Source organism: Podarcis filfolensis (genome assembly GCF_964270895.1).
Source record: "Podarcis filfolensis genome assembly, chromosome: 8".
NCBI classification, from domain to species: domain Eukaryota; kingdom Metazoa; phylum Chordata; class Lepidosauria; order Squamata; family Lacertidae; genus Podarcis; species Podarcis filfolensis.
The window spans coordinates 75240398-75254220 of NC_139611.1; the positions used below are offsets into that span (position 1 = coordinate 75240398).

At 44.9% G+C, this 13823-nt stretch overlaps 2 protein-coding genes across 2 annotated transcripts; both read right to left on the bottom strand.

The window, feature by feature from the left end:
• Nucleotides 1-305: 305 nt before the first annotated feature.
• On the bottom strand, nucleotides 306-4396 carry LOC310769048 (phospholipase A2 inhibitor NAI-like). The gene is made up of 6 exons (XM_083628115.1): nucleotides 4283-4396; nucleotides 3143-3194; nucleotides 1891-2010; nucleotides 1535-1684; nucleotides 840-980; nucleotides 306-647 (listed from the first exon to the last, which is right to left on the bottom strand). Exons 2-6 carry the CDS (start codon nucleotides 3189-3191, stop codon nucleotides 502-504), a joined length of 606 nt encoding a protein of 201 aa, XP_083484241.1. The 5' UTR covers nucleotides 3192-3194; nucleotides 4283-4396; the 3' UTR covers nucleotides 306-501.
• A 3530-nt stretch (nucleotides 4397-7926) lies between these two features.
• On the bottom strand, nucleotides 7927-13403 carry LOC310768105 (phospholipase A2 inhibitor and Ly6/PLAUR domain-containing protein-like; the record flags this gene model as incomplete). Its single annotated transcript, XM_083625815.1, has 4 exons — nucleotides 13049-13403; nucleotides 10586-10687; nucleotides 9500-9649; nucleotides 7927-8084 (listed from the first exon to the last, which is right to left on the bottom strand). Exons 1-4 carry the CDS (start codon nucleotides 13182-13184, stop codon nucleotides 7927-7929), a joined length of 546 nt encoding a protein of 181 aa, XP_083481941.1. The 5' UTR covers nucleotides 13185-13403.
• Nucleotides 13404-13823: the final 420 nt, after the last annotated feature.

Sequence of the window (13823 nt, forward strand, 5' to 3'; positions counted from 1 at the left end):
GCCAACCCAGCCACATCTGCACCTTCCACACACCTGACATCACATATAACATCAGGTGTGGAGCAGATGGGTGTGGTTTGAAGAACATGGCCTTGCGAGCGAAACTGCTGCACATGGCAGTTCAGATCTGGGGCGAAGATTCCCCATGCCTGACTTACAGAATGGCAATGTAGAAATGATGGGAATTTCTGGCTTGCACAAAAGTGCCTGTTGCAGTGAGTTCCAAAACACAGGCTACTGTTAACCATGAAAAAGGAGCATGCAGTGATTTAGAGCCATCCCAGGAACTTCAAAGAAACAGAAACTTCTTCACTCTTGACATGATTTTATTCACTGGCAAAGAAAAATATTCAAGGTATAAAATTGCATAGGATTAGTGGAAATGGAGATTGCCTGTTAATAATGATGCCTGGATTCATTTCTTTTTAACCTCGTCTTATCTTCCAGGAAGCTGAAGAGATGTTTCAAAACATATTTATGTTCTGAGGGCCTAGCAACTTGCTAGTGCATGTATTTGACAGCTGGAGTGCACATGGCGTTCTTCCAAATTTCTACGTACAATCCAGGTATCCCGAGAGTACGTGGCCCGCTCACACAGGCGTGTTTGGTCCCACAGCCACGTTTGGCATAAGTGTATATCTCATCACCTGCAGGAATTGAGAAGAATGTTGATTTGGTTTAAGCTGAGCAATTGACATGGAAATGGGCACTAAAATTCCACTTGGTTCTGCTAGATTTCCCAAAGTGAAATCGTGTGAAAGATTGCATAAAACGTGAAAGTTATCAGATAATCAAACGTGAGGAAAATGGAATAAAGAGTTGTCTGAATGCGGCCTTACCCTGTTGTACGGATACATCATAGTAGACACATTTGCGCTCCCAGCCGTGGCAGTTTAATGTTTCCGTGGGGCGGCACCTTGGATTCTGCGAGAAGCATCCAGGACACTGTAGGCCATTTGGCCTGGCCCCCAGTCGTGGCACTGAGAGCAAGCACAGAAACAGGGAAGAAACACCTCATCTCAGATCCATTTTCAGATTTTAGATAGTTACCCATCCTCCAGTCATTCCCCTTTGGGCTTCTGTCATAATCCTCAAACATTTCACCAAAGGAGCAACCACCCAACTTTGTTCCCCCTTCATAGGGAATTCTGTGAGCCCTCGGGCACCCAGGGCCGCAGGGCCCTGGCACCTATGATGCCACACCAATCTCCCAGTGGTGCAAGATTCCAGTGCTCTCACCCAGGGTTCATGTTTCCTTTGGAATAATAGGCAGCAGAGACAGTGCCGCCTTTATGGTATATGGGTTGTTGTTTTTTTGCACATATATACAACCTGAGCCTATGATGGAGGGTTTCATAGCACTAACACGCCAAGAGGTCATTACTGCCATTGCATTGCCATTACTGCAATTCTCCATGGCAATGTTTCCCAGGAGCAACCAGTGCCCCTTGGAGCAATGTTGGGGTACAGTTTGGTGACACGAATCACCCCATCGAAGAGGAAGAGCTTGGAAAAGTCCTGCCAAGGTGCTTACGTGTCACTGATCCAGCATTGCAGAGATCTTTGTGGCAACACTTGGCAGCTCTCCGTTTGCGCTGGTTCGGGAAAGTGAAGCCCATGGGCGTTGGAGGGCAGAACTTTTTCTTGGTGCAGCCTTTGAACGTGGAGAACCATCGGTCATTTCCTGGGGTTTTTCATGGAGGAAAGGCAAAAAGGAAATCAACAGCAATGTCAATCTGAGTACATTAATTTTTGTTTACTTACTCATTTATTTTTGACATGCATATCCTGATTTGCTTTTTAAATGCACACACACAGAGAGAGAGGCACTACCCATTTTTGCCTGTGGCCAGGTCCCAGACATTGGCAAAGGGCCAAACAATCACCCACCAACGATGTTCTCCGAGGTGAAGATAAGGCAGGCATCTTCAGATAGTGGGCAGGTATAGGGCGTCCCAATGCACGAGTCACTGTTGCTGCTGCTGCAGCGTTCACAGTTCAAGCAAACTCCTGGAAGGGAAAGGAAACGGCAGAATTAAATAAAGAGCTGAGTTCCAGTCAGGTAGTAGCAAGTGAGCTTTATTCAGGGCTGGCCCAAGACATTTTGTATACCCCCCCCCCAACATTTCTCCAATGAAAATAGGGATGTCCTAAGGGAAGCGAGACATTTCGGGATCAAATCAGAAACTTTGGGTGGCTTCTGTAAATCTGAGTCTGTCCCTAAAAAACAGGGACAGTTGGAGGATCTGGTTTTGGCACCCTGGGTAAACCACAAAATGGCATAGCAAACCACAAAATGGAGGAGGAGAATTCCCTGGATGCCAAGATCCAGCCAAGTGCTGTTTGGTGAGCGAACCCCAGTAGAGCTATAAAATCACAAAATTTGTAGCAAATTAGCATGGAAATAAAGGTTTTTAGATCCTTAAGATGTGTCCTTCAAAGGTCCTTCCAAAGTTCACCTCTTCCCCTAGCATAGAAAAAATACCATACATTTGGTAAGTTAAAATGGTTTACTTACAAACCCTCCAAAGTTCATACTCATCTGCTTTTCCATACAGCATTCAGAAAATGTTGCACAGGCAGTAAAACCTGACTTAGTTACAGTAGTGAAAGTTCCTAAATTATAGGTATACAAACACAACAATGGCTTGTAAGAGCCATGTGGCCTGAGCTGTAGCATCCAGCTCAAGACCTCTTCACTCATTGAACTTCTCTGGTAGATTGAAGTAAACACAGGCCTTTGATTGCCTTCTTCCCAATGTGAGAGGGAGTGGCCTAACTAAGACCACTTTACTGTATGACATTAACCCCTTCATGCATTAACTAGACATAAGCATGCTGCTTATATGAGGCTGGTTACCCCACAGTTTGTACTACAACTCCCATCTGTTGGGAGCTATTGTCCAAATGATTTGCAGGATGCCAAACTGGCAAAGGCAGGAGTAAACAAGATCAGATTAGATAGGCAATAATCTAACATGATGTAAGGCAGCAAGAGTACCCAACATTATGGCCTCCAGATACTGTTGAACTTCAACTCCCATCATCCTTCATCAATGGGCTGGGGCTCATGGGAGCTGGGATCCAACAGTGCATTACACTGGCTACCCCTGGCCTAAGGAGCTAAGTCCTACTGACCTACCTGTAACAGGCAGGAGAAGGAAGATGTAGACGATCAGAGGTGTCTGCATGGCCTTGGGAACACATGCAAAAGAGAAAGGGAAACTCGAGCTCAGATGGCAGCTACATCAGGGATCTCTATTCTCGTCTAGCTGTGGGGGGATTTGGCTTGTGGTCCAGCTGGCCTCCAATGATAAATGGGGGAGAGTGACCAGCAACAAATATGTGCTTGCTGGGCATGGGCATGTGGGACTTTCCTTGCGCTTGGTCGGAAAACTGTAGCGAGTATAGAACGTGACAGCACAACCGCTGATAGGAGCGAGACCCTATCATCATATTACACATCTACCCAAAAGTCCTCTCTGATTGTCCATGTGTTATGGGGCCAAATTAAAGGTATTACTCTTAAGGTGTGTTTGCTTTCCTGAATATAATGCTAGTTCTTCTGTCCTGTTTCCTAATGTTCATTTCATACTGCAATACCTGTTGTGTTGCGGAACTGTGGCTTGTTGACCAATATTCCGGACCAGGGGTGCCAACTTGAATAAAATATTGTGTGGGCCCCGCCCCACATAATCAATCACATGACTCAGTGCACACACATCATTTGAATGGGAATGCCCTTCAACTTGGGGGGGGGGACAGACTCTCAAATGTTTTATTGTGGGGGGCCTAGGAGTTGGCTCCTATGTCCTGGAACATCATGCTAAATTTCTTTCACAGCAATGGGCATGACACAGCAACAAACATCATTGGACGTTGTTGTTGATTCCCCACCCTTTCCACACATGTATGCTTCTGCTCCCTCATGAGACCCCCATGGAAATAGCAGGAAAGGACTGTATGCTGATCTAACCACCCCAAATTTCATGACTTTACTCCCATGAATTTCCAGATTAAGTGAGCTGCAAACTGTTATTTTTTCCGGAATCAAATAACATGGAAATGAGTTCCAAATATGTACTATATTCCATTAGTTTTCTGCAAGTGGCTTTTATGATATAAAAGCCACTTGCAGAAAACTAATACAGATATAATGGGGAAATCAACAATTAGGGAAACGTTGGGGAAATGGAATAAACAGCTGTGTGACCACAGCCTTCATATATATATATAAAGCCCTTAAGAGCTTGGGACCGAGTTACTTGCATGATCGCATTACCCCATAGGTGTCCACTCAGCCTCTTCGACTCGTAGAAGCTTAAGTGACATGCTCAGTAGGCAGAAGAGCAAGAATCATTGCTGAGGCTTCTTAGAGTTTTCAGGTGCATAAACCCAGCAACTGTGGAGGCTTAGAACACCTATCGTCTGACATGATTATGAGATCAGCAGTTTGCTCTTCCAGCTTCTGCTTATCAGTCCACAGTAGAGCTGGCCATCCAAGTCTTGCCGAAATCCGGTTGCTATCAGCCCCAGCCAGCTTGAAACAGTAAGGAATTGTGGGAGGTGTAGTCCAGCAAAATCAAGAGGGGGCAGCATAGGGTCTCCATCCCTGTCTATAGTTACAGAGCTGATGTTTCTCTCTCTCCACTTGAATTTATTGCAGGGTTGGGAAACTTGATCAGGAGAATGGGCCAACTTTGATGGCAGGGTGTGTGTGCTGCTCAACAAAAAATCAGCTGATGTCCCCATGAGGTCAGGTGATCCATTTTTGCCCACATGGTATGAATTCAAGCATGGAAGGCAAAGGCACAGCATTTTGCAAAAGCTGATTGGTGCTTTGCAGGTTTCTGAGTTTATGGATCACCCAGTTATCACCTTGCAGGCCTCAAAATCTTGGCAGGTTTTAAAAGTGAGAAAGTTGGAGTCCCACTTATTTTCTGTCCCCCAGCTGCTCTGTCTCTTTTGACTCCAGACTTGGAGTCCTTAACTCCTCCCATAAAAACACACACAAACACACACACACACACACAAAAACTTCTTCTTCTACTACTACTACTGTCTTGTCCGGGTTCAACCTCAATCCCTTGACCACCATCCATCCTCCAACCACCTCCATGCACTCAGCCAGGACATTCACTGCTCTCACTGGTACCTACTATGAAGGGACCCAATACTTCTCAATCTGCTACTGTTCACCAGCTGGGCTGCACACTCTGGTTTATGTCCTTGAGCTGTGCTCAGGCTTCTCGCTTGACAAAATGGAGATACGGCTAGGAGCATAGGCATGGCTGGAATGGTAGTGGGACTTGCTTCTGATTTTGGGCTTTAGTTTCTTCATTTGTTTTAATTGAGGTTCATCTCTTTTTTTATATGCAATAATCTTGGACAAACCTAAGGAGTGTTGCTTTTCCCCAGACTGACGAAATCACTTTTTGAATCAATACGAAGTTACATTAGGAAGAAACACAACTATCTCCTCTGTAGCCTCACCTGCGCCACCCCACCCAGCCATGCAAGAAGCCTCTGACTGGGACCTCCCCTTAGTGCTAAAGCCTTCCTTAAACTCTGGGAGAGTCATCTGGGAGAAGCAAATAGTGTTACGAAAAAGGAGCAATGCTGCTGAGTGCTCCAGATGGCTGGAAAGCCAAACAGGATGTTGATGTTATGGGACTGTACCGTGGGAACCAGGGACAGTCTATTATGTGCACTGAGCACCGGATGTTAGCTCAGAGTGTCACATGACCCTGTACTGGAAGTACATGGGTGGAGTTATTCTCTCTCTGCTGTGGCTGCTGAGGAGTGCAGACATGTTCTTTTCTGCACTGCTGGAAAGACAGAAATAAAGGCATGTAAATACATTTCTGTCTGTCTCTCTCCCCTCCCTGGGGATGGCAGGGAGTGAGGGAGGAGGGATGGTTGTGTTCTTCTCACGTTCGTGAGGAGGATCGGCCGATAGAGACCTCGCCTTGTCTTGCCGGGAGTCGCTGACGGGGAGGTCAACATGGAATCAAAGCCGGGCACCTGGAGAGTGCCAAATTCCTCTGCTAGGGCTTTGAAAATTACAACAAATAGAACCATTTTTGGACTGAATATCCTTTATTGGGCCTGCAATCTTTCATTCAGAAAACAGTCAGGAACCTTGAAAAGAAACCTGGAGGAGGATGGGGCGAATTGTGGTTTGGTCCCCAAGTTGGGTTGAGGAAGAAATTCAATTTTGTCTGCATATTAATGAGAAACTAACTCATTTGCACTTCCCATATCAATACGCAAACTAAAACTCAGCCTTCAAATTTCCCATTTCTCAGAATTTTGCGATGTAGTTCATAAACCAAACAGTGTATACAAAAATGCATTTATGTAGGGAAAGTGCCAAAAGTGCATATTTTGGTGATAATAACATATGTACAAATGCATTTTTTTAGGGGGGAATGCTAACAAAACTCTACTCTAGTCAAACTGCAATTACAAATTGTGTTTCTTAGGAGAAATTCATTCTAAAATGTGGATGGATTTTCAACAGTTTTTTTATTTAAAAAATGCAGATTGGTCTAGTATTGTGGAGAATTGAATTTAAGATTTTTTTAAAAAATGAGAAACTTAAGAGCACTGATCTTGACAGATTTGTCCATCCCGGTGCCCAAAAGCTCACAGCATGGATCCTACAAGTTGGCTGGCATGGGAATAAAACTCAGGAGAGAAACTTCATAAAAAGAATGCTGGAGATACAGGGTAGCAGGAGGAGGAAGGAACTCTTCCCCAGGATATGGTTGGTGCTGGAGGATTTAGCAGGCTTCCATATTGCGGTTCGCATTTTGTAGCAGGTTCCGTTAAGGAACCCGATTAGGCTATAGAGTTCACCCACGTTGCTTGTTCCACAACCCTTCACGACGAAAGACTTGGAATCTGCAAGTAGACATGGTTAATAGTCATTGACAGTTTTATCCTCCATGAATCTGTCCAATACTTTTTGAAAGCAATCCAAGATGGTGGCCATCATCACTACGTCTTATAAGACTGAATCCCATCATTTACCTATGTACTAGGCGAAGAATGCTTATTTGTTTGTTTATAAATTTTATTTATAAATTTTGAAAAATAAAATACAACTAGTCAAACATTTTCCAATATACATTCCCTTGGTAATCAACTTCCCTTCCACCCTTCCTTGGTTTCTTCAAATTATATTTTGCTGCTGCATATTATAATTACTCTATACATTCTTTCCTCTACCTTATTCTCAAAAAAACTTTTACTGGTTAGCTTACTCCAAACCTGCTAGCATTTTAACATGTTTACAATATTTTATAAATATTTTCCAATCCTCCTTGAAAGCTGTCTTGTCTTTGATTCTTTGGTACATCTCTTCCAACTATCACTAGAAGAAAAGCTTCTCGTCTTTTTGGGAGAGTCCTCTTAAATATTTTTTTTCATCTCATTACATATCATCTCCTAAAATCCTTTAGCTGCTCTACAAGTCCATCACATATTCCTTTACATGTACCTAATTCTGACTCATACAAGACTTCCTTATTTGGCCAATCTGAACATTCCAACATTTAGCTTGATCAGATGATCTCAAGGTTCTACTCACTTGAAAATGATTTATGTGAAGGAGCCCAAATTCAATCCCTCACCCAAGACATTTTAGTGCACCAAAGGACAATGCACACAAGTCATTAGCACCTTATCATGGATACAATCCCTTCATGCTCTGGCATAGCTCTTGTACATTTCAACAATGCTTGCATCAGAGAACACCCTGGAAGGTTGTTACTTGGGGTTCAGGGCAGCAGGTCTCTCGCTCTGCCACCTGAGGTGTCCATCTCATCTTGGCTCATGGTTGGTCCATCTCTGGATGCTCCAGAGGCAGAATTCTCCTCCCACCTGCTCCCTCTACCCCACACAATCCCTCTTCTTCCCCTGCTAAGTACCTTCCTTAGGGCCGTAGGTCCCTGTTACACTGATGCAAGTATTTTCTGCATCTGTGCATGAGACTTTTCCACCTATGCAGGTTTCCTCTGTCGCATCAAAACATCCAATTGGGCAAATGAGCCCATTCTTTCTTGAAGAAGCTGGAGGAACTAGGAAGCAAATAAGAAAGAAGCAAGTGGTTTGCGGATTTCTAAATAGGAATCTAAGAAGAGGCCTGATGGTACTTTGACAGGCCTGATTCACACATGCACCGGTAGCAGCCAGTGTGTTGGGGTGAAGCAACCCTCCTAAAGCTGGCATTTCTGCCGTTTACCTGTATGGAGGTCCACCAAGCACCCATGCAACTGCCCTGCCTGATCCATCACATCACAGTGGCTGCTACTGGTGTGTGCTAGAAGTGAGATGGGAAACAGCAGTACATGGAGTACTTGCACATGATGGAGCAGGAAAAGGATGCAGGAGGTTGGAGTTGTGTGAATGCAACAGTGGAAGCTTTGGACTGGCTCACCAGTAGACCCACATCTTTCTAAACCCACCTTCATCTCTTCCAAGCAGGGCCCAGCAACGCCAGTGTTAGGAGGTCAGCTTCGCGCCCCCCCCATCCTGTCCCACACTCAGAATTTCTTTTTCTCATGCCAGGTGTGTGAAAACTTTGGCCCTCCAGATGTTGGTAAACTACCAACTCGCAACATCCTTGCCCGCTGGCCATGCTTCTTGGGGCAGAGGGAAGGTGCAGTTAAGCAACACCTGGAGTGTCACTGGTTCCCCACACCTGTCTAATAACACCTGCTTGTTATGGACGGCATTCCCAAACTGAGGGGGCAGTGGTGGTTGGCAACATTCAGGCACCAACTGAGCCCATTCCCCCACAAGCACTTTATTTTGATGTTGTTTTCTTTTAACATTTTCTTTGTCAGAAAGAATGAGGTCCAGAGACAACTTCCGTCGCTGCCTTACGTTAGGAAGAGAACAGGTAGAGGGACTAAAACTTCATACACTCCATGCTATTCCTACCAATTTCAAATGCAAATTGTGAATGGACTCAGCTAGATTAGTAAAGAAAGAACATTTTACATTTGTTATAATGCTGTGACACCAGATGGCACCATAGAGCAGAAAACTTTTCTACGCAATTTTACATAGAGTTTTTTCCTTTTGTTATAACAATTTCTAATTTCTTTTTGCAACGTGTTCTTGAAACAATAACACTGCATTTGTGGCGGATTTATCCTGCTTTCATTTGTTCAGTGATGCTTCTCTGGTTCTGCTGCATCGTTATCACTGGCTGGAGGGGCTGGCTATAGAGCAACAAAAGCGGGGGAAACATAAACCAATATATTTGTAGAATGAAAAGTTAAGGGGGCTCCACAGGAAATAATGGGATGCGCACTGATTGGAAATGAAGCCATGTGACTAGCCCCAAACCTTTGCACACGCAAACATGATTGAAACCGCCCCAATAGCACCCTGAGCAGAAATCAACCTGGGTGCACCAAGAAAATGACATCTGGAGGGACCCAGATTTGCAATTCTGTTGTCAGAGAGGGGGCAGATGATGACTTACCTCCCCATTTTAAGTTTGCATTGCAGCCATCTGTGGTACAGCAAGCCGAGGTGTGGCGCAAATGTTTCCCATCGGCTATGGTGATGGTAAAAGCATGGGCACAATAAGAATTTCTCCCACATGTATAGAATGTTGCATTAAACTTTGGGTCTGTTTACCGGAAGATAAAAAAAGACAAACAGCAGGTCAAGAGACCCCATCCCCCAGAACTCTTCATTCTCTGCCTAACTCTATTGTCTCTGCTCTGCCTTGCCCTTCCACCTTGGTTCCAAGTTCTCCCAAGGGAATATGGCCTCCCAGAGTATAAGAGCCTGTAGATCAGACCAGAACACAGTATAATCATAGAAACATAGGAGCATCTGCTTTTGGTGACCAAGGTCCCAGATTCAATCCCACCATCTCAAGGTAGAGCTGGGGGAAAGGCTTCTTGTTTGCAACTTTGCTAGGTGTGTTGTAGTGTATTTTTAAGTAAAGGGATTTGTGCCACTGGCATACACAGCCCTGTGCCATCATTACCATCCAGCAGCCTGAACCAAAAACCACCTTAGACATAACTGCCCTGAGGTCGGAAACACAGGAGGGGGTGCTACAGGCTCCCTAAATAGCACAAGTACCAGATGCAAGACCAGTGGCATAGCGTGGGAGGACCAGGGAGGCAGTGGCCCCGGGTGCAAAATTCTGCAGACAGGCTCCGGCTTCTGTGGGGATCCCCACCTTGCCTAGGCGAAGACAGCAAAGCAGCCCAGTCCCTCACGGACTGAGTGTGGGTGGAGGGAGGCCACCACAGTACAGCATGGCACTCTTCTTCACAAGCATCAGAGGGGTACGCCCACGAAGTTGTGTGGGCAGGTAGGTGGTGTAACACAGCCCCACTTGGTCCCGATGAGGGGTGTGTGTGCTATGGAGGCATTGGCTGCTTGCCTGCCCCGGGTGCCAGCAACCCTCGGCACACCACTGGGCAAGCCATCGACCCTGTCAATTGTCATGCTGATTCCTGATCATTCTCAAAGCCTCCAAGAGGAACCACATGATGCCAGATACTTGTCAGGTTTCCATGACCCTCTCCTTCTTCCAACGCTTCCTTACCTGTCAGTGTGTACTCATCCTTGATGGTCATACAGGTGTCGAAATCACTGGGACATTGTATTGGAGCTTGGGTAGCATCATAGCCTTGTATACATTTCAAGGCTGCTGGAAGACGAGAGAAGGACATCATACAACTATGGGACTGAAGCACCCTCAGGCATTGAACAAAATGGGGAAAAGCCATAGAAACAGGATGTCCCATTCAGTGCGTAATGCTGGCTGTGGGCAGCATATTCCCAAGAGTACACAGCACAATGTGAAATGTGTCCTCCTGGTTCTGACCTTGGCTGCATACACACCATGCATTTAAAGTGTACTTAAAGCACTTAGCTTCCACCCAAAATCCTGAGAACTGTAGCTCACCCCTCATAGTACAACTGTACTCAGCACCCTTGACAAACTACGGCTCCTGTTATTCTTTGGCGGAAGCAAGGTGCTTTACATGTGTGCTGTTGTTATAATTAACAAATTTTAATAGAAGTGTTTCTAAAAAGTAAGGTGCTTTTCAAGCCAAAATGCCATCTTGCCCAGTTTTCACCTTCCAGTTATCTACTACATGCCTTCAGAAACATGGGTGCCCAAAATAATTATTCATGGGTAGGTAAGGGGGGGACACACTTAAAGCTGGGGAGCACAACATTTCTGAGAGAGAGAGAGAGAGAGAGAGAGAGAGAGAGAGAGAGAGAGAGAGAGAGAGAGAGACTGTACTTCTTCCCTAATATTCTTGGTTGTTGAAATACTACCCTAACTTTGCCATATGTCCAGAATTTCACAGACATAGCCAGAATACTGCAGTTGGAAGCAGTGTCTGGGTGGAAATCGCTAAAATGTCCAGGAAAATCTGGACATATGACACCGATGTCAGAAGTCTCGATTTTATGAATTTCCAATAAAAGCTCAATAACATTTTGTCCAGATTTTCACTTTTTGAAATATGGCAACCCTACACTAGACACATACCCTTTTCCTTTTCCTTTTCAAGCAAAGCTGGGAATACAGGGCTCACTGTCCAGTGGATGCCCTGGTCCAGGAAGGTCATACACAGGGCAGGAAGACATCACCCTTCTCCTAGATGTTTGCCTTGCGCACTTGGCCTTCAGATGTATGGTGCCTCTGAAACTAGGAGGTTACATTTAGCATCTAAATTTTAGCTCACATGGCTCAAAGCCACTGAGGAGCCTCTCCTCCAGGGATTGATCTAATTCTACTTTCATTCCTTCTAAGGCAGTATTACCACCAAGCCTTGTAGCGGTGAATTTCAGAAGGTGCTTATGGGTTGTTGTGCAAGAGGAAGCATTTCTTTCATCAGGCCTAAACAAATTGCTAATTGTGTTAATTGGGTGCTGGACTGATGGCTTTTCAACTCCAACCCCACCAGCGCACCAGCATGGAACTGGCTCTGCCATTAAGCAAACTGAGATGGCTGCTTCAGGCAGCAGAAGTTCCAAAGGCGGCAGCTTCACAGGTGCCTCACCTGCCCTGCCTTCTCCACCACGAATGATCTTGCAAGCATGCAATAACTTTAGCCATTTCAGCAATATCATACCTGAATTAGGCGTCGGTGCTAGCAATGCTTCTCCACCCGCAGCCAAGGCAGCTGAGCAGGGGAGAAGCGGAGACAGTGGCATTTTCCATTACCCTTTTTACCTACTAAGAGTAGACCTTTGGAAGTTAGCGGACATGACTTAGGCTCATCCATTTGCAATATATACTCTTGAGTAGCACTTAGCTGAATACTGTATATTTCAGCCAACACCTTTAGAACTTACAGCAGATTACTACCAGTCTATGATTCTATGATTCCCCATCACCAAAGGCATCCACTCAAAAGCTAGCGTGGAAATCTAAATGGAGAAAAAACACTAGCTCTTGTGTGCACCTCAGCTCTTCCTTTTGCTAAAAGATGGCAAGAACATTCTGTGCAAAGTTTTTAACCCCCCTAGATTAGCATCAGATGATGGCACAGTTGATATTGTTAGGATTTTATATACCCGTGCTGCTCAGCAAGTAGCGCTAGGCTGTTTATATCATGTGAATGTCTGAGAGTGTGAGACAGGAAGTCTCAGTACTGTTGGAGTTCTGTTGGAAGTTAGTTTCACTTCTGTGTGAGATGCTGTTCTGTACTGGTGCTGAGAGAGCACAGACATGCTGGTGGATTCTTTGTATATAGACTGTAAATAAAGTAGTTTTAGAGCTACTAATTGACTCTTTCTTCTGCTATGAGATGCCAGAAGACGAGCGTGCTCCTCTCAGGAGGGAGGGGTCGCTTATCACCGGTCTCTCTGGACTGAGGAAGATTTACAGCCAGAGAGTGACCACCGGAGAGATGCCCCGGTGTCTTGGGAAGGTGGTGGCCTTCCCGAGTGTTTTTCCAACAGATGTGTCATTCCAAAGTACTGGTCTTTCATTCTGTCCCTAACAGCATAGTAGGAAAATGGATGTGATCAATGATAAATAACTTACATGGATCCACAGAGGCAACCAAGAGTGACGAAAGAAGGCAGCGCACAAGGAGAGGCACCATGGTGTCGTAAGGTAGGGCCAGGAACAATGCTGAGCTTGAGTGCTTCTTGCACCCAGATTTATGTGCACAGGGCATTTTATAGATGGGGCTCCTATGTCAACATTGAATGACTTACTCCAATGAACTGCAGGAAAAGGATTGCTGTGCTGTGTAAATACCTGTAAGGCAAATGGGTGGAGATGCCCCTCTTGTTGTATTGTGCAATATCTACCTGGGGTTCAAGGACTTTCTGGAACAATCGTTGGATACAGACAACAAATCTGATGGCAAACGTGATGCATTTCTACCAGTTTGTCACACACCTTACATATTATGACTCATTCCATTTATTCTCCCGCTCCTCTATGGAAACACTGACTTTAAACAGTTGACTTATCCTTGAAACACTGTTCTGTTCCTGTATTGTTTGCTGTTTATTGCTGCATTCCAAAGCGATTTGAATATATTTTCCCTACATTGGAGCACCTACCACTACAATATTGCTATTGAAAGGAATCCTGCCTTCGTCGCGGTGTTCCCTGACAGCAATTTATTACGCTTATTATTTCTTGTCTAAGAACGTTTGCATAACTATGCATAAATTATGTGTGCATGCTTATGATTTGTATATTTTGTAGTATGATCGAACTAATGATAATACATTATTATGTTGGAGCTGTATCTCTTGGCAGCAGATGACAGAGACCATGAAGTGTAAAAATACTCAAACAGAGT

Excerpts from the sequence above, each read along its gene's own strand:
- LOC310769048 (XM_083628115.1), bottom strand. The coding sequence starts at position 3,191 with ATGCAGACACCTCTGATCGTCTACATCTTCCTTCTCCTGCCTGTTACA. Across the intron at positions 2,011-3,142 it reads CCTTCTCCTGCCTGTTACAG|GAGTTTGCTTGAACTGTGAA; the intron begins GTAGGTCAGTAG and ends TTTCCCTTCCAG. Across the intron at positions 1,685-1,890 it reads CACCTCGGAGAACATCGTTG|GAAATGACCGATGGTTCTCC; the intron begins GTGGGTGATTGT and ends GAAAAACCCCAG.